Source organism: Lepidochelys kempii, chromosome 7 (assembly GCF_965140265.1).
Source record: "Lepidochelys kempii isolate rLepKem1 chromosome 7, rLepKem1.hap2, whole genome shotgun sequence".
NCBI classification, from domain to species: Eukaryota; Metazoa; Chordata; order Testudines; family Cheloniidae; genus Lepidochelys; species Lepidochelys kempii.
The window spans coordinates 19,704,688-19,725,973 of record NC_133262.1 but is presented as its reverse complement, the minus strand read 5'-3'; the positions used below and the strand labels follow the sequence as shown (position 1 = coordinate 19,725,973).

The 21,286-nt window shown below is 39.4% G+C and overlaps 1 protein-coding gene across 8 annotated transcripts in view; it reads left to right on the top strand.

Moving 5' to 3' along the window:
• Positions 1–3,024: 3,024 nt before the first annotated feature.
• The window catches only part of NR2C2 (nuclear receptor subfamily 2 group C member 2), a 66,345-nt gene continuing 48,083 nt past the window's right edge, over positions 3,025–21,286 (top strand). For 5 of the 8 annotated variants that reach the window (XM_073351283.1, XM_073351279.1, XM_073351284.1 and 2 more), the window contains exons 1-2: positions 3,025–3,309; positions 13,274–13,357. In XM_073351283.1, coding sequence (XP_073207384.1) covers positions 13,298–13,357 — 60 coding nt within the window. In that variant the 5' untranslated portion in view covers positions 3,025–3,309; positions 13,274–13,297. Of the gene's footprint in view, positions 3,310–4,197; positions 4,839–13,273; positions 13,358–19,411; positions 20,326–21,286 lie in introns of those variants that run through there. The other 3 variants (XM_073351280.1, XM_073351281.1, XM_073351282.1) reach the window with 3 other exon arrangements.

The window sequence follows — 21,286 nt, the reverse complement described above, 5'->3', positions numbered from 1 at the left end:
ATCACAGAAGACATACAAAGACGTGGTCTCTCCCCCAGAGGACCTATAATCTAAATACAAGATATGACATAATGACAAATAGTAGGGAAGGGATAGAATGAGGGGAAAAAGGCGTATAACAATCATCTCACAAACACTTTATTTTTGCATATGCACACCTTGATAGTTCTTCAAAGTCTATATGCATACAGAGAGATGTAAAGATTAACTAAAATAGCATTATTGGCTCACTTGTGTTTCTGATGACCCGCCGTTCCACACTGAAAACTGCCCCTTTAGCAGTATGAACTGAACACACCTAGGTATATCATGTCAATTGGTCACATACTTTTTACTGTCAAAAAACATTGTGATCACAGACCTACAGAAGATACACAGAGAAGCAACAAAGTTTGTTTTAAGGTGCTAGCAGACAATCAAGATCATAAATTAATTTGATCAAGTTGTCCCCGCACCTAAAATACAAATTAACTAGAGCGATCCATGCAAATTATAGACAATCTAAAAAAACCCCCACAAGAATATCTTTTTTCAAGCCTACTCAAATAGTATTATTGGTGTAATGAAGAGGGAAAAGCAACAAAGAAACCATTACTGAATAATTAAGATATAAGATGTCTGTATATATAATAGAAAAAGAATGCCTACTCATGAATCTATGCAAACTGAGAATGCTAGAGTTCAGTGCGAACATAAGCATTCCCCAATCGTTTGCAGTATGTCAAGACAGGCTGATGCATTCAAGTCTTACCCTCCCCATGAAATTTGTGAGCTCAACGTGCAGGGTGAAAAAAGTTTCCATTTAACACTAAGACAAACACTTAAATTCCAGCACTGCATTTAAACACTCTTCTACACTGAGCATCTCTACAACTGGTGAGATAACTCGTTTTGGAGCTGTTATCACAGCAACAGGTGAAATACAGATTATAGGTGGAGCTGGCAGCAATGTCTATAGAAAGGATTGCCTAAACACTTTTCATTATAACAGCCTGTTTTCAGTTACTTAGAGCTTTGCCCAACTTAAATGATTTAGGCTGAAATTTTCCATACTGAACATCTGCCTCATTCTAAAATTTTTTTTTTTTTTGGTATTTTAGACAGTTTCATGAAAAATTCTTTAGCCCTTTTTGAGAAAGAGGCTAAAGAAAACTCTTATTTTACCATGTTAAATAATCATTACAACCACTTCATTGATGGGACATTTTGGCATCAGGCATGAGAAATGAAAGGAGGGAGAGATGAAAGGAGTGTCCTCAATGTTCCTCCTGCAGGTGCCAAGGCAGCATGGTGGAAAAGAAAGCATCCTAACTCAAATGAAGAATGGGAAACACTATGGGCAGACAGTAGGGACACGCTAAAGGGCGTGTAGGCTAGAAGAATGAGGCAAATAGAGGGGAAAACAAGGAAGAAGGGGAAACAGGGACAGAAGGGCTTATAGCCACTGGAGCACATACCCCTACAGGCCTCAAATAGAATCCAGGATTGTTAAGTCTCAAAATTCCTCTGCTTTCAACAAACATCTTTGAAACCCACTAGCAAAATGTATGTGCCATCCACCTCTAGTGGCTTGCCCACATAAAAGATAATAGCCTACCACCACCATCACCAGTTACTCTGCAGGGACTGTCAGAAGACAGGATACTGGGCTAGATGGACCTTTGGTCTGACCCAGCATGGCCACTCTTATGTTAATCAAAAGTATTAGCCTCTCACTTCATTGAGGTAAAAAACTGCATGTGCCTTGTTTCCACTAGGATTTTAAATTGATATCTCACTGTAAAATACACCTTTTTTGGCTATGAAGGCATAGCCTTTGAAGGTTTCATGAGCAAACTCTACGTTGAGTAAAAGCATAGGGGATCTCCCTCTTCAACTGTTTTCACTAGTAAAAAAAGTGAATTTTCCATTGTAAAAGGAACACCTTTTTACTGGTGAAGACACAGCATGAGAGTATGTCTACACAGTTAACTCATACTCATTTAGACATATGCTAACTAGTTAATGTTGCCAGAAGGAGTATCAATAGCAGTGAAGCCATGACAGCACAGGCTTCAGTGCAGACTAGCTGTCTCAGTAACTAGAGCCAGGCATCCCTGGTAGGCTTACACTGTCTGCACTGAAGACTGTGTTGCTGCAGCTTCACTGCCATCGGGATGCCTGTTAGGGCTGGTCTACGCATAAAACACTGCAGTGCGTCAGTGAAGACACTACCTACATAGACGGGAGGGGTTCTCCCGTTGGCATAGGTAATCCACCTCCTCCCAGAGGCAGTAGCTAGGCCGATGAAAGAATTTTCCATCAACCTAGCACTGTCTACACTGGTGGTTCGGTCAGTTTACCTGTGTCAGTCCCAGGTGTGGATTTTTCACACTCCGGAGTGACATGCAGTTATACTGACCTAATTTCCTAGTGTAGGCCAAGCCCCTAGACTAAAGATATCTTGAGTACGCCTACTCATGCTGCAGTCACACCTCTGATTGCTGTGTTGACACCACAGAAAAGCTTTGGGAAGCAGCCACACTGGCCTTTACAAACACATAGTTCACCTTCAGTTAACAGACCATCAATTATCTCGAAGTAGAAGAGTACAGGCAAACCTTATGGTCCAGGAGGTAAACCATGACTGCCCACAGTACCAGTCTGGGATAAAGAGTTTCTCCTCACAGCAAGGCGATAAGGGTTGGGAGAGGGTGATCTTCACGTCTGGGAAACCTCCTCAGATGCTCTCCCTGTCACAACAGTAACTGGGGTGAGTGAACGCATCTGCTCACCCCCCAACCAAACAACAAATGGAGGGACACACAGCTTTGAGCCGCCTCTCCAGCGGCACGTGTGCGGGGGGAAGCACCGCATACCGCACACCTCCCTCCCCGTCTCCAGCAAGGCCGGGGAAGGGGGGCGGGAAAGCGCCCGTTCGGCCCCCGGGGCCGGCTGGAACGTTGGTGTGCGAGCGTTCCACCCAGGCGCTCAGGTAGCCCCTCCCCGCCGCTGCCGTCCCCCGGCCCCGCCCCGCAAGGAGGCTGGAGGAGGGGGCTGTGGCCGGCGTGGGGCTGGGAAGAGGAAGCGGGGAAACGCTCCCAGGCGGCAGCAGCGGCGGGCGGGGTCACGAACTCTGACCTTTCACAGGGGCACGGCACAAAACCCAAACAAACCCCCCCCCCCCCATAACAAATAATACTAACCCGAGCGCGCGCCCCCCCTCCACCCTTCCCTCCGCCCTCTCGGGGCCGTCGCCCAGCATCGCTGCCGAACAGGCCCGGTTGGACCCGGGTCACCGTCGGGGCACGTTTGGCGCCAAAACCGGAGGTAAATGGTTTTTTCCTAAATTAAAATACCCCGCGCCGGCTGAGGTTAACGGGGCCGGGCGGCGGGATCGTGGCCAGGCGGCCCCTGGGGAAAAGAACACGCTCGGTTTAAGCGGCGGGGGCCCGGCTTTGCGAGCACCCTTGTTCCGATTCCGGGTGTCGGTGGCAGCTGGGAGCCGGCCGTGCCTAGGTCGGGGTGGGCTGACAGGTGGCTCCCTGAAAGGGTCTCGGGGAGCCGCCGGGCCGATCGAGCCGGAGTCCGCTCCGGAGCCGCTCAGCGGAGTCGGGCCCGCCTAGGTTCCGAGCCGGTCTGGCGTTCGTGCGAGCAGCTTGCTGTCCGGGCGGGCTGGGTGGCTGCGGGCGAAGGGGTCCGGCCACACTGTAGAGAAGCCCTGGCCACACACAAGGAAGATGGAGTCTGAGCGGGCGGAGGCGGCGGCTTGAACCCGACCCTTTTACCTTTGCCACCGGGAGGGCGGAGGGGAGGGGGCGGTGGGTACTTTGCATACGGGGCCGGGACCGCCGCCATCTTACCGGCCGCTCCCCCACAGCCGCGGCCGGGCCCTTCAGAGATCGACAGAGCGCACACCGGAGGGGAGGGGGGGTCGGTCTAATGGCGGCGGCTCTGCCTGGGACTTGGCCGTCAGCCAGCACCGCCATCTTGTGTTTTTCCGCGTCCCTCGAGTGTTTTTCCTCTGAGGCGGGAGGCGGGCCAAGTGGTCGAATTGGCGCACCCGTTCGCCAATCCGCTCTTTGGGGCTGGGCATTTTTGCCTCTAAAATGAGCCGATTGGTTGGGACAGGACGCGGGAAACGGAGGCGTGGTTTCCTTGCGCGCAGGGCGAAGGCGCGCTCGGGGCGGGTTAAGGGAGGGGGCGCGGGAAGGGCTGGGAGCGCGGCGCCCAGCGTCGGCCTAGGGGGCGCGCGAGTGTCGCGGCCGACGGGAAGAGAGCAGACCAGACCGGTCCTCCCTGAGGAGTATGCCCCTTCCCTGGGTCCTGCACTGCCCGCTCTTTCCTTCCTGTCCCAAGTAGCGAAGTACCGGGCTGCTGGAGTAACTGTGTTCCACTACAGGCTGTCAACCTCCACTCCGTGGCCTAACTGAGGAGAGCCGTGATGGTCTGGCCTCCTGGCTACTTTGTGTCCTGAGTGTCTGCTTTGAAGCACTCGGGTTTCTTGGGACCTCCAGGTGTAGATCCCAGCACTGTTGGACTAGGTGTCCTTCCTCCCTGAAATGACACAGCTTCACTTCCACCCAGTGGAATACATGGAGTATTTCACCTCAGCGCTTGGAGTTTGTGGCTGCCTTCTTCTGAGATTAAAGATTTGTGGCGTTTTTGGTAGAACAGATTTTACCCTAGGTTCTTGGCCGACCCTGTGTCCTTTGCTGCATAACGAGTTGGCTGCTTCTTCCACCTCTGTTGAGACTGCATTAGAGTGATGTTGTACTTAAGTATTTTGCAAAGCACATGTGGATCTGTCACAATGAAGTGTGTCACACAGCTGTTGGTTGACTACGAAGATAGAAGGGGTAGGGAATGAGCTCCTATTCGTTCAGTGTACACGCTTCTTGATTACTTGTTTTATTTAGCTGTTAGAATTTTTATAAAATACAAAAGGCACCAGGAATCTACACTATATGATTTTAAAAAAACTAATGGAGTGGGTGAGATTGCATCCCATGAAACACAAGCCCAGGGGGCCTTGAAGAGAATTTGTTACTGAATAGGGTATCTGGTATTCAGGTCTTCTTTCGTCTTTGTTACAGAACTGAAAAAATGTGATGAGCACATATTAATATCGTTTTCTCCTGAGCTAAAGATATTAAATGTCCTGATGGAAATGGTTTGTAAGCTTATATGTACAAGTTGAGCAGCCTGGGGAAAAAATGGAGAACTAGAAGACAATTCTGAGAAATACAAATACTGTATGGTTTTAACAGAAAACCTGTCTTATTTTTGGCTTTGTTTTGTGTTATGTCAAGTATTCTGTCATATTAACATATGCAAAGTCATTATTTGCATGTGCAACTGACCACATTATGATTCTTATTTTCCAAAGCTAATGTATTTTGACATTTATGTCTTTCAACAATGACATTTATTAATTTGGTAGCATTTATGCCATAAGGATTTTTTTCTTTATGTTGAATAAATGCATTTTTCTGGTAGAGTTTTGATACAGGTGGTCACATTTTTGGTGTAAATGTGCAAATTATTTTAAATATGACTAGCTGGTTCCCAGTAAAATAATACAGCACAATGTAGGGAGATGAGGAATTATTATCCCATTTAACAAGTGCTGCTGATACAGTGCCTCTAAATATACTATGGAAATTTTAGTGTATGGTAGCAGAATCCACATGACAATTTAGGGTGTGGCAGGTTAGTGTACTGTAGCTTTACACCCGTGCTTGCATGCACATGTCTTCGTGTAGACTGGTCCTAAGTGTGGGTTCCAGAATTGGACTTAATGATGTTAAATAATTTATCCAAAGTCACACAATGCCAGAGCCAGGATTGTGACTCGGGAGCCCCTAGTGTTCACATGCATGTTCAGTTTACTAGATAATGCTGCCTAGTTTAAAAATACCGTTTTCCAACTGTACATAATCTACAGATGTTTTTTAAAGGAAAGCTACAGCAAAATTAACATTCAAAAATCAATTATTTCTGAAAATCTGCAACTTTTCAGTAACTAGGTAACCACACATTCACGTATTCATGACTAGATGCAAGTACCATGCGTATGACTGTGTAAATACTTAGCTAGCTATGTGTGTTCTCAAGTCAGGCATTGGTACTCATGCATTTGATAGACAACAATTTGTATGCATGCATATGGCTATGTAAGTATTCACCGAGCCATGCACATACATGAGTCCGGGATTTGTACTCATGTACTTGCTAGACACCCATTTATGTATATGCAAATGGTCACATACCTATAGGCAGTATAGTCTAGTGGTAGGTCTCTGAACTTGATCTCAGCAGATCTGATTTCTGTTCTTAGCTCTGCCATTGGCCTGCAGGGTGACCTTGGGCAAGTCACTTCACCTCTTGCCCTCTGCCTCTGTTTCCCCATCTGTAAAATGGGGTTAATGATACCATCTTTGCTTTGAGCTCACTGATAAGAAGCTCTATATAAAAACTAGATATTATTTATTTATTACTATTACCGAAACTCAGTGCCTGCCAGAAAATGACAACATCTTCAGTGTGCTGGCAAATCAGGTGGATCTTAAATCCTCTTTTTGTGTGACATTTTCTTTGTTGAAAGACCCTGACCCATATATTTATTTTCTTAACTTCTTTTTTTCTGACAAACCTTTAAAGTTTCTTTTTATAAAAGAGTGTATGGTAGATAGTTGTTCAGATTGATTTGAAAGGATTGTAAGCTGTGGTCAACCTAATACAGTGAAACATTAATAAATGTTCTGTTCAAGTCAGAAGATTTCCCTAATTTAAAGTTTTGAAAACAAATATCAGAACTAATGCCTTTTTAATACTTTCGTTTTGAGTTAACTGTATCAAATGCTGCTAGACACTGTGCATATGTCAGCAGCAGATTTTCAATGGAATATCAAGCGGTAGCATGTATGTCATACCAGTCTAGTGGAACATGTTTCCAGATGTCCTTAATTGTACAGATCAGCCTAAACAAAACCTTGGATCTAAACTCTATCTCCATAATTCTGAGATGCAATCTCAATCCCAGATGCAAATCTGAATTTTTGGATTTGAAATCTGAATTTAAATTTCCCCTAGTTTTGGAATGTGTAGATCTAGTGTTCAGATTCTGTCCATTTTAGAGAAGGATTTGAGCTGGAAACTCTTAGCCAGATCTGGTGTTTAGATACAGGGCTTGGGGTTAAGCCTCTCTCTACTTAATATTTGATATGGAAGGAGTACATATAAACATGGATTTTAAATGTTCTTAGAAAAATCATATCATGTCCTTGCAAGTTAAGATAAAGATGAACAAAACTGCAGTCTTCAACTAACATATAGATCCAGGGTGGTCAAAATAAAGATTATAGGACAATAAACAAAAGCCTGCATAGAGATTGACTGTGTTTAATATTATTATTTATTAAAATTGCTTGAATTTTTCCATTTATTTATAGAAGTCAGTATCAGCCAGCAGAATTTTTAAATTTGATCTCATTTAGTATTATCTAAGACAGTTGTCACAGTCCAACAATTTTATATACTATCCAATGGATTGTGTTGTCTTTTCTAATTCAAAAGAAACCATAACCAGGGGTGTAGTTCACTTGTACTCAACATTCAAATTGAGAAGTTAAGTTGCTCAGTATTGAAAACTAATAAATCAGTGTAATCCACACTACATTCAGTGATTCCAAACATGTTTTAAGATGTTCTGTATCTATTGTAATGAGATAATATTTTGATGCCTGTCCCATCTTTCTACTGATGACGGTATGATAAGTGGAACAGGAAAAAGAGGGTCAGGCTTCAGGAGGCCTTAGTGTGGCATGACACCAGGTGTTCATGGATCCAAGTCAGGCCCAGGCTGATTGCACATAGAACTCCAGAGCTTCGTTACATAACACTGGCCACTCATCATGCTGAATAAAGTTCTCTTTTCTGTAACTCTGCATGCATGCCTGCCAGCCGCATTGCCTATTGCTAATGAAACAATAACAATATAAACACCTGAGAAAGTATGATATGCCAAGGAAGTGAAGAAGGATGGTACGAAGGAGAAAATATGTTTGCCTTTTTTTTTTTTTTTTTTTTTTTTTTTTTTAGATTATTTGCATTCAAAAGCTGTGGTTGCCATCAAGACAGATTTTTCTTCTTTTTGGAGAATGTGTGCTAACATTATGTCTGTCAATCAGCAATGGTTTTAATCAGAGGAATCTAATTTGACTAGCTAGCCACTTATATTTCTTGGAGTAAGCACTTTCTCTTATCAATATTCATCTTCCCTAGTGTAATAGTTTGTTTACCATCTCATTGCTTCAGTTGCGGCCCCATTTTCTCTCCCTTGTTAGAAAAATAGTTTAGCCCCCTGGCTAAGCCAAAAATACTTCACCCCTTCAGGATAATAAAAGTCCAAAACCTTCATCTAGACTTCCTTGGATCACAATCTTCCATGAATCTATCAGTCTTCTCCCCTCTCAAAGAATAACAACACCTCACCCAATCTTTCTCTGAGTCTGAGCCCTCCTTCAGTGGATTATGTATATTCTCTTTCCAGGATCTATATGCTGCCTATTTGGTCTCTCAAAGGGTTGCTCATGCTCTCCTTTTGCAATCTCCAGCTTTGGGCCTAGATTGCCACAGTTCCTTTATTCCTCTCTCAAGATATGGTTTACTTTTTGACTGTTTTACCAAATCAACACCCCCTCCTAAGGGTCCTTACTCATCTGTCTGGCTGTCTTTATAGGTCTTCTATTGGGCATTGTCACCTCCTTTTTCAAAAATCCATCCCACGCTTTCCCAGGTCCTTCAACTGGAGAGACTCTAGTCTCTATCTCCCTCTCTCAGAAGGGAGATTCACATTCTTTCCCTGTTTGCTCCCTGTTCTGAGGAAAGGATTGCTTATACCTCATAACACTCCTTACTGATATTCCTTGCTGCAAGGCCTACTACTGCCATCGGCCTTGGAAATTACATCCCTTCCTCCCTCCCCCAAAATTCCCCTGCTTGGGCTGAAACTGGGAACAGGGCCCAATTTTTTTAAAAGGGTTCCAGTAATTACAGGCCAGTAAGCCCAATTTCAGTGCTAGGCAAATTGGTTGAAACTGTAACAAAGAACAGAGTTATCAGATACACAGATGAACATAATTTATTGGGGGAAGAGTCAATACAGCTTTTGTAAAAGGATATCATGCATCACCAATCTATTAGAATTATTTGAAGGGGTCAACAAACATGTGGACAAGGGTTATCCCACGGATATAGTATATTTGGACTTTCAGAAAGCTCTTTTGACAAGGTCCCTCATCAAAGACTCTTGCTCAAAGTAGGCAGTCATGGGGTAAGAGGGAAGGTCTTCTCATGGATCCATAATTGGTTAAAGGATGGGAAACAAAAGGTAGGAATAAATGGTTAGTTTTCACAGTGGAGAGAGGTAAATAGCAGGGTTCCCCAAGGAGCTGTACTGGGATCAGTGTTGTTCAACATATTGATAGATGATCTGGAAAAATGGGTGAACAGTGAGGTGATGAAATTTGCACATGATACAAAATTACTCAAGATAGTTGAGTCCAACTTGAGTGTGAAGAGTTACAAAGGGATCTCACAAAACTGCATGACTGGACAAGAAAATTGCAGATGAAATTCAATGTTAAATGCAAAGTAATGCACACTGGAAAACATAATCCCAACTATACATACAAAATGAGGGGGCCTAAATTAGCTATTACCACTGAAGAAAGAGGTCTTGGAGTCATCATAGTTCTCTGAAAACATCTGTTCAATGTGAAACAACAGGCAAAAAAAGCAGAAACAGTATTAGAAAGGGATATCCAGAAAAAACTTCTTTTTCCGCAGACCACTTGAAAATTGCTGAGGGTCTCGGCGGACCACTTAATGATCTTTCCAAATGTTGTTTGTACCGTTAGCTAACTATTGTAAAGCGCTTTGGATAAAAGCACTACATAAAAAAAACGTAATAATAAACGTTTTTGTTCTACAAATAAAAGCACACAACTCATGTTTTAGTACCAGTAGTCTTATCTTTCTAATGCAATGGCTATGTCCTCTCTCCCCTGCTGTGGCAGCCCTCAAACTGGGGCTGGGAAGGAGGGGGGGTCTCTCCCTCTTTCTCCCACCTCAGGAGCCCCCAAGCTGGGGCTGGGAAGGCAGGGGGTCTCTCCCCCACCACAGCAGCCACAGACCTGAGGCTGGGAAGGAGGGCTGTCTCTCCCCAGCAGCTGCAGCCCTGGAGCTGAGGAAAGTCACCACTTTCTCTGCCCTCCGCAGCCCTGCACATCTCAAATTCTCCCCACCCCCTCTTCTCACCCCACTTCACCTACCCACTATTCTTCCCAAGGCCACTACCCCACCGTACATGTGTGTCTTCTCCAGGGTACAGGCACCTAATTTGTGGAGCCATGTCTGCACGCATCTTAGAGGGAACTATCTGCAGATCACCTGAATGGAGCTTGCATAACACTGGTGGTCCACAGACCACAGTTTGAGAACCTTTGGGATAGATCATAAGATAGAAAATATCATAATGCCATTATATAAATCCATGGTTATGGATATGGTTATATCTTGAATACTGCATGCAGTTCTGGTCACCCCCTCTCAATAAAAGTATATTAAAATTGGAAAGAGTACAGAGAAGGGCAACAAAAATGATTAGGGAGTATGGAACAGGTTCCATATGAGGAGAGATTAAAAAGACTGGAACCGTTCATCTTAGAAAAGAGATGACTAAAGCGGGATATAATAGAGGTCTATTAAATCACAAATAGTGTGGAGAATGTGAGTAAGGAATAAGTGAATTCTAATATATTTTTTTTTGAGCTGGGATGACCAGAACTGCATGCAGTATTCATGGTATGGGTGTACCATGGATTTATATAGTGGCTTTATGATATTTATTGTACAGTGCATAGCATAATGGGGCCCAACCTGTGTTAGGCTTTTTAACACTACTGCAATATAAATAATATACAACACCGTGGAAGTGAATTAAAAAATTCACAGGAACAGGAGAAGGTGGACCCCAAATCCTAAAATGTAAAGAGTTAATTCTTGATGAGCAGGACTTCAGCTGTGCAGTTTCATTTTAATGCTTAACAGGAGATGCACAGATAAAGCTCTGAACACTGCAATGTCTATACTCCTACAAATCACTGGTAAAGAGGAGGAGACCATTTAAAGATGAACTATGAAATCATGGCCCCACTGAAGTCAGTTGCAAAGCTCCCATAGACTTTAATGAGTCCACAATTTCACTTGGAATGTGTAGAAAAGGACAAACTTTATTCAGCTGTTTCAGCTAATCATTGGTAGACACTGCTCACCAGCGTTTAACAATGGCTAGCCAAAATGGTACTGAACATAATTTGTTCTTTTCTAAGCTTACTGCTGCACAATATTCAGCTGTTACTGTTGCAAACAACTGTCATCTATTTCATAGTATCAGCAGGTCCCAGTGCCCTCATGCAATCAAAACCACATTTTCCTTTGACTTCTAGACTTTTTCATACACTGTAAATACAGTATTAAAATAACCAGTTATAATTTGGTATGTTTAAGAGGTCTGTTTCTCTTTTCATCAGAAAGTTATTTAAATCCCTGCCCCAATCCCGCCATCTATTTACATCATAACATTGTATGCCTATCATATTAGCAAGCTCCACTGGTATATAATTCAGCATTTTATTTAACAACCTAACTCATAATAATGCTACAATAAAATGATGCAGCAACAATTTATAATTCATAATGTAAATACAGACATGCAGTTACAATAAGTTCTAGTGGTATCTTCTGTTGGGATAGTAATTGACTTGTCACCACTTTTCCACATATAGTCTGGCATCTAGTTTGAGGAATTAAACTGATATAATAACCAGGAAGAGTCCACTGAAATTAAGGTCATGACTTTCTCTAAAAATGACTTAAGATGAAAAATCAGAAATGTTTATTTTCACATTCCTAGCTTCCATGCTCTACCAGGGATTTTTACTACTCCTAGTCAATTTCATGCTTGACTAAGATGTGCAGTGATTGTCTGTGAAGACATGGTACAAAATATTACTGGAAAACTGGAACATTTTTCTTCCTCCTTAAATATTCATTTGCCATTCCTCCAATTTCTTCAGAATCGATGTGCAAAGCTTTAAAGCTCAAGGTGAATATTTTGACCTTTTGAATGGTTATTTAGGTTAGGGTTCGCAACCATTTTAGTAGCAAATTGGGACTAAAAATGATTACAGACAAGTAGAGAGTCTGTTTAACATGGATATTGCAAGAAAGAGAGGAGTTGATTATCTTAGCATTATCAAGCACTACATTTTGCCAGAACATTGGCCAATGGCCATCATTGGCTTTTGCTGATACTTAACTTTCTAGGGCTGATCATGCAAAGTTTTTAGTATAATCATTTTAAAATAGATTATTTCAGCTGTTAAGTTTTCAGAGAGGGCACAAAAGACTTCTTAATTTAAAATAGGAATGGAGAAACGAAACTGTATTAAGGACCATCGTTTTAAATTTTTCTGGACGTGCTTGTGTGCTGGTGATTAATCCCTTCTTTTTGTTTTACATCTTGTTTTTATTTGTGAGTTTGTCAGAGAATTAACTTGCAGTTACATTCACCAGAGTTTCCGTCTCACAGTTATAATGGTATCATAGTATCATTGTAAAATATAACATAGAAGTTAAAGATTGAAAAGATACATTAGATATTCTAGGCCATTTCCCTGCCAATGCAGGATTATGACAAAAACACAGGTGATAATGGTAGTCTGGCAAAAGAGTTCAATAAGAATGTGCTCAAATACCTTCCTCTGGTAGCCACCTCCTTGCCCAGCACAGCAAGACATAGAGGCTTTTCATTTAAGTGTATTTTTTTCTTCACCTCACAAACTAGGAATTAATTAAAGCTTTTTTAAGAAGTGTGAATTCCACAAATTGGACCAATAGTTGAAGTTCAAATTTGCCCTATCTCATTTTCAAAATAGAGATCTCTTAATTGCCAGTTTTTAAATGGTGGAATACAAATATTTTATAAAATTTAAAATTATAAAAGTAAAATTATATTTTTGCTTATAATTTTAGAATATCTGTGTCTTGAAAACAGTAGTCCCATATTTGCAGTGAATATGTGCACTGCTTTCTTATTTGTCAGATGTATTTGGCAGTGGTGTAAATTCATGTAAAGCTGCACCACAGATTTAATTTTAATTAATAACAGTGACAAAAAGTCTCATTTTCTTTGCCTGATGGAAGTTGCTGGCATCTTTCCAAACAGGTTCTCTAATGATCTTGCTTCACCATGGCAACCAATATGGAGGTGCTGGCTCAGCAGATAGTGGAGACACAGCAGGTGGCTGAGGTGAGTGGCAGATGATACTACAGTAGCTGGCATACTTGATTTTGAAAGGAAAAATATATCAGTGTTTTCCGTTGTTTACAACTGATCAGAAATGAAGCAGAAGGTAATTATAGAACAGCAATTATTTTACATGAGAACATGTAAGAAATGTAGCCAATATTTGTTTCAGTCACCTTACTTCATTCTAGTGGATTCCATATTAGATGTGTAAAACAAGAAAATTCACCCGTGACCTACATGGAAATTTGGTTCTTTTGCCTATTTTATAATTCTCATAATTTGAAATAAAAGATATGAGAAAACCAGTGTGTTTAAGTGACATAGTTTAATAAATAAGGGTTTCTACTCTTTAGTTGATATGCCGTTTAAATCTTGAACAATGTTTCAAGTACCATGTATACTACTATAGTGAATATGGTGAACATGCATTAGAGAGAATCTTGTGAATCAGAGTTTGGATTTTTGTCCCAAGTATACATGTATAACAGCACAAAAACAGTTTTAAGATAACATTAATTAATGGCCTTACTTATGTTTGCCATAACTTGGACAGCTGAAGGCTAAAATGTCTAAATCAGCTTCTCAGCACTGAAAATGCACTTTATCATGGAAATAGAAGATAACCTACATATTTATTTTAGTTTGCTAATTTTAATCAGGTCCTTAACTGTATAGGGTTTGTGGGTTTTTTGCTTGGCTTAATATTCTTGAGAGTTACTACAGCCTATCATATAATTACATAATGAAGGGATTTTGTAGATTATCTGTACTCAGTAGTCCGTGACATCTCCATAGTCAAGGCCATGTTAGAGATTTTAGTTCATAGATCTCTGACCCAGTGAACTGTAATTACACCTTGAAGATACTCGGTTTGGTGGGCTAATGTGAGAGCTGCATATCTGAGGTAAATCCACTGGCAAAAATACTTTCAGAAAAGGATTTGCAAATGTATTTTTATATCCAATAACTTTATTCTACAAAGAAATATTAATTTGTTCTTTTAAAAATATATTTTATGGCAACAGTGATTAAGTCAAAATCTGGACTAAGGGCTACAAAGTACAGTCGAATCACTTTTAAGGACTGTTTAAAGAACAAACTAAAATTTCACCTTAGAAACTGACAAATAGAATTTTTTTTTGTTTTATTTTGCTCTTTCAGGTGTTTGTATAGCAAGTTTCAGCCCAGAATTAATTTTTACAAACTAGTCCTAGAAGAGCCCCCAAAAAAGAATTTGTAATGGAAAGACAGGCAAACACTTAACTATTCTGGTATGAATGGTGATGCTATAATCACATCTAAGGCACATAAAATATGTGACATTTGTAATTCCTCGTGCAGGAAATGCACCGTGGTAACATAATGTGATGGTTGTATCTTGCCACTGGAGAGCTCGGTCCTTCCCAAGAGCATGTGAAGCTCTGTGATTTCTTCCTGGCCGGTGGGTAACTAGGGCTTCCTCTCTTTACACTATTCAATCCCTCCTTAAATTATATGCTTGTCTAATGCATAACACCATGATATTTTTGTTCATGGAAAAATATTTATAAAAAAACAGCATGGTCACAACATCTGTTAATTCTTAAATAGATAATGTTCCTTTTAAATCTTGAGCCATCTTTGTTATAAATGACTGGCTTACTGCTATGTGTCCTTCTAAGTCAGATACATTTTTAGTCCAGTTTAATAAATGACTAATCTTTTTGAAATATATTAGATCTGTGTATTTGTATTCATAGTAGTTTCTTGGCAAGAAGGGAAATGATTAATTGGTTTAGGGTAGTGTAAAAATTTGGCATTGGCCTTAAAAAATGAGAGCTTTCTTCATAAGCCAGATATTTCATCAAGGAAAATTGAATTGGGGGAAGGGAAATATAGCCATTAATCATATACTGAATCCTAAAACATGAATTTTAAGTGGTCAGTTATGAACAAGATAATTTAATGCAAATACTGGCATGTTTAGTTATATATACAGTAATTCTTCAAACTGATTGCTGCCTATGTTGCACGTGGGTTTACTGGGGACCAAGATGTCAAGCAGCAAACATTAGATTGTCCTGTAAGTAGAGAGTCAGCAGTGCTGTGTTTTTCAGTCCTGTGCAGTAATTTTTCAGGTTTTATTGTCTCTCTGAATTATTGCTCCAACATGGCCATTAATGACACAACACCCCAATACCGCTTGTATTTTATATACTCAGAATAAGTGAAAAACATGGAATCAGTTCTTGTTTTAAGAATGATTTTCTAAAACAGCTCCTATGATGGTTTCATCTACTGAGTAGTTCAGAGTTCACTGCTTATCTTTTTTCTTTTCTTTCTTTAGAGCTTATTATTGCTTGTTCCATTTCTCCAACTTTCTACTTCCAGCTGGATGAGATGGGATGACACTTTATGTCATTATTTACACCTTGAGCTGTTATTCAGTTGGTTTTACTCAGAATTCATCAGCTTGGAGTACAGAGAACAGCTATGCCCAAGAAAGGAAATGTCAGCAGTTGTTTCACATTTTGAGCAGCTTTTGCAAAATGTCATTCATATTTTATCCTTCGTGTATAAACTACTAACACTACTTTTCTCAAGGTTTCATCTTGTACTCTGAGTATGCTATACACTAGTAGTGTCCAATTTGTAGCTGAGGGGCCACTTCAGGCTTCAACTTCAGCTCTTGAGAGCAAGTCTGTTAGGAAGAAAATTTGTGTGGAAGTATGTTTTCTGAACTGTGTCCTGCAATTTTTAAACTGAAGTGTTTGAATCAGGCCTGTCACTCCGGACCGGAGGCAGAGGGCACTGCCTCCCACCTCTTTCCCTGAAGCCTCAGGACCAGCTCTGATGGGAGAAAGGAGCACTATGAACAGTTGCTGATATTGTCCCTTATCCTGTTCCAACTGCTCACTAGCTGTCCTTCTGCATCACGGTAGAGGGAGGTCAGGATAGCATTAGCTCCTCCTTTGCCTGCTTGCCTGCCAAACTGTAAAATCTAAGATCTAATTTAAGAAGTAATGGTTTTGAATACAGAACTTTATAACTGTTCCAATTAAATATTTACTGTAAGCTGTAAATTTTGTGAGAGTAAGTTTGTAAAATATTTTAAATTCCTGTGGAACAGTTGGGTACAATATAGTCTGGGTTTGCTGTAATTATTTCCTACTTTAACTTTTATAAGAATCTCTTTTGCACTAACATTGCTTATACCCAGATTATGACAAATTAAGAGAGATTGATCACTGTATTTAAGAAATACAAATACTTTTGATCTTTAGTGATGCTTATAAAGCAAATGCTCTTCTCCTTAAATCAGAAACACTAAGTGGCATCAGTAAAAATATCTGTAGAGATTTCTATGAAAAAGTATGAACTCAAAAATCAATTAACTGTATTGACTATTGATTTATTCTGTCAACATATTTCTCAAATAATGTTCTCATAATCAATGTAGTTGTTTGCCTTTGCAATGACGTGTCTGGTAATAAACTATTGAAAAAAAGGATTGAAGGTTCAGTGTATAAATGTGTAGAGTTATAACTTTGGAAAATGAACCTTCGTTCACAATTGCAAACTGAGATAAATATATATCTCTATATAGGTACATGTACATAAAATCATGGAAAAGTCACATTGGTGAATTAGCATATGAACTAGGTATGCAACTGCAGCTATGGAGAAATCTTGTTAGTTTCAAAGGATGTAAGAGTCATGAAATGAGTTTGGGCAATCTAGGTTTCTGTTTATGCAAATTTGAATACAAGTAACTAGTCCTTTTGTTGCTGACTGGTTTTTCTAGCAGTTTTCAAATATTTAAAGCGGTCAGTTTTAGTTCCACATTCTAGTCATGATTACCTTATATGGACGTTCCTAGTATGTAAAGTGGGGAGGGGACACGGGGAGAAAGATAAAAATCCTTTCTTTAGTATTTTACAGTGTGTATACTGCATGCAGATTTGTTCGCCCCATCTCCAAAAGGATACATTAGAATGGAAAAGTTACAGAGAAGGGCAACAAAAATGATTAGGGGTATGGAACAGCATCCATATGAGGAGAGATTAAAAAGACTGGGACTTTTCAGCTTGGAAAAGAGATGACTAAGAGGGGATACGATAGAGATCTATAAAATCTTGACTGCTGTGGAGAAAGTGAATAAGGAAATATTATTTACTTCTTCACATAACACAAGAATTAGGGGTCACCCAATGAAATTAATAGGCAGCAGGTTTAAAACAAACAAAAGAAAATACTTCTTCACACAACACACAGTCTACCTGTGGAAATTGTTGCCAGGGGATGTTGTGAAGGCCAAAACAATAACAGGGTTTAAAAAAGAACTAGATAAGTTCATGGAGGATAGGTTTATCAATGGCTATTAGCTAGAATGGTCAGGAATGGAACACCATGTTCTGAGTGTCCCTAGACTCTGTTTGCCAGAAGCTGGGAGTGGAGGACAGGAGGATAGGTCATTCGATGATTGCCAGTTCTATTCATTTCCTCTGAAGCACCTGGCATCGGCCACTGTCGGAAGACAATATACTGGGCTAGATGGACCATTAGTCTGACCCAGAATGGCCATTCTTATGTACCCAATGAATTCAGTTGATGGACTCAAACGTTGAAATGGGGGACGAGGGGTTTACATAATTTAGTCCATCATCATACCAGTGTAGGATTATTCCTTATTTGTAGGTTTTAATAGTGCATTGTGCAGTCTAGATTTAAATGACAAAGGTGACTTGGTAAATTTAAATAATACTGAATGTGAAACAGTAATCTTGGGTATTATGTATGAAAAATTAAGGTAAATGTTTGAGGTATTCGAAACATTATTTATGTTTTGAATACATTTACTGCTTGTCTGTATTCAAATAAGTCCTGTATAATATATATACGTTTGTTGTGGACAATAGATTGTAGAAGTATTTCTCATATTCCCAAACCATGACACTTTAAATCTCATCCTCCTTTCATTTGTCAGGAAAGGAAGAATAATTGCCATATCCAGGCATGTTTGTTAGTTTGAGGCTGAGTCCGCTGTTTATCTAAGTTCTCTCTACAGAGGCTAGAGCTGACATATTATCATGTCTTATAAAAATCACACATGGCTTGCTATTGTAGCTGTATATCAAAAAGAAAACCAATATACTGATTAATTCTGCTTAGAAAAATATTTCTAAGTTGTGCTCAATAAGCCTTCAATGTAGTAAATTACGAACTTTTGTTACTATAACCCTTCTATTGTATTTTTTAGGCACCTGTCAGCTAGGAATGCAAAAGACAAACATAGTTATGTAAAGAATTCACAGTTTCCAAGAAGTTTCAAGTTTTTTCTGTGTTAAGTTTATGAAGGAAGTTGTTGAGAGAGGAAGGCAGGTTTATCATAAAGATGGGACTACAGTTGTGATCTGAACACAGTTAGACTTGGTTGCACAGCTGGCATCCTGCTATGAGGGCACTTTGTCCCTGGTGCTGAAGAGTGGTACCCATGCATTTGACATTTCTGACTTTTTTTACAAAGATCCAGAATGGTATTTTAAAGACAGTAATCTAAAGCTATTCCTCAGTGAGATAAGTATTTTTTTATCCCTGTGGAGCTGGGTTGGATTCTAACTGGTGACCTACAGTTGAAAGGCATCTGCCAGTCAGACATTACAAACCTATCTAAACAACACTTTCCTTAGCAAGGTAGACACGTTAAGGCCCAGTTCAACATGGTATTTAAGTATGCATCAAACTTTAAGCACATGAGTAGTACAATAGACTTCAATAGGACTACTTGCATGCATAAATTTAGGCATGTATTTAAATACCTTTCTGAATCTGGACATAGGTTTGTTGACTAAATATTGCTGTTGGGTCTGTGCTGCAAATATGCACCTATAATGAGTGAGGAGAAATTATTCTATAGATGTTGCCTATAATTTTTAACCTTTCCAAATTAGTAATGTTACACAGTACATAAATTGTATCTTCAGTATTTCCTCACTGTTGTGAAAAGGGCCTAATTTTAACAGTGAGCTCATTTCAATACTCAGGTTAGGAGTCCTTGAAGTTGAAATAAAATATTTGTGTTACTTAAAATCAGCTAAGTCATGTAGTTGTTACATAAGCTTGTGTAATGGAAATTCACTGTAATGAAATTCATTATCATAAAACTTTTCAAAGAGTTCAGCTCCCCCTTTCCCCCTCAAAGTGTAGTCGATATTATGAGGGCAAAAAAAATTCCTCCTTGCAGATATTTCAAAATGTTCTATTATTAATAGTGTGTTGTTGCCTTAATTTGCCAGATTTCACTGTAGTCTGATCCAAATGTTTTGTCAGGGAATTAAAATAATGAATCATAACTTTCTCACATGCATCATGTATTTAATATATTAAGTCTTATATGTAATAAGACTGATTACATTACTACATGTGTGAGGGGCACATAGGAATTTAGAGAGGCCCATGTTCCTTTAAATACATTAGCTTAATGAACTATAAAGATAAAGATGCTCCACAGGGAACATGGTGGTTTTCCTTTTCCACTTACTGATTTGCAAATAATTCAAGAGCTGGGCAAACTCTTTTCTCATAGAATTCTCTTTTTCTGCCTTATGGAGAGGTAGCAGGTTTGGGGACTGAGGAAGAGAAACAGGGGAGAAAGCTTTGTAACCTGGGTACATCTTCTCCAAATGAAATTAATCGTATTATTAGACAAACTGCTTCAGCAGCTGGCAAAACAGCAGGAACACGTCGATTCTGCTTCCTTGGTTACAGGGAGTGATAGTACACTTGACCTTCAGAGGAGCAGGGTCACAGAGAGGGCATTTTTAAACAATTCTGTCTGGTTTCAGTGATTGGAATCTTCACTAATGGAACCTGGATGCAAATGTCTGTGAATAGATTGTAATTGACCTCTGTATTCTTGTTGGATTGTTTTGGCCTGAGAGGTTTGCTGAGAAAAAATGTAAATAAAGCTGCAGGAAGGATTTGACACTGTAAGTACTAGAGTCTGTACAAAATATAGGTAGGCAGCACCAGGAAGCAAACAGTACAAAGGTTATTGAAGCAGTTTTTCTATCTTCTTTTAAAATATGTATATTCAATAATTTTGCTTAAAGAAATCTATTTTTAAAGGCCTTTTATGTAGCAAATGGATTAATTTCAGAGCAAATGTTCATTAAAATATTTAGTGATTATTTTTAAATACTTATTGATTAAACATGTTTAAAATTTAGTATGTTGAAGTTTCTTACAACTTAAGGCCTGTTTTATTTATTTTATCATCTACTGATAGACTTCTAATTAGTTGATAATTTTTCTTTAAAAATGACAAAAAATAGACGTCATTGATTTTTTTAACTCATTTTCATTCTTTGCATAATAGATTATACCTACCTTACTTAAAATTGGTGGAGTAGATATTTGCTTACAGTTTATACAGCTTCCATTGTGGCTGCTTTAAACATGTGGTACAAGTTTCATAGTGTGTGATGTCTTTTGTACTATAAATTTGAATAGTGAATGCTAGTTATGATCTCAAATCTTAAAAATAAACTTAATATAAAGCAAAACTGTTATTTGTCTCAAATAAATATTCACAGACCCTTTTTGTTGAGAATATTTTTCTCATATAAGCTGAATTCTACTTACAGCCAAATATGGTAGAAAAAACATTCTTGTTATAATAGCCATATGAAGAGAAGCTGGACAGTTTCTGATAGTAACATTACTTAAATCCATTCAAAAAAGTTATATATTTTTAGAGTTGTATTATTTTTCTATTAAATATTTAAAACTTGTGTAGGTGTAGCTAATTGGTTAGAGTGGTAATATAGCATTTTAGTGTTATACATTGTAATCCTTTGTATGTGTGTGGCAATGGTTGGGGAGAAACTAAGCTTTAATATAGGAAGCTGCTTGATCTTTTCTCAATCCTATAATTTGATTATTTCAGAA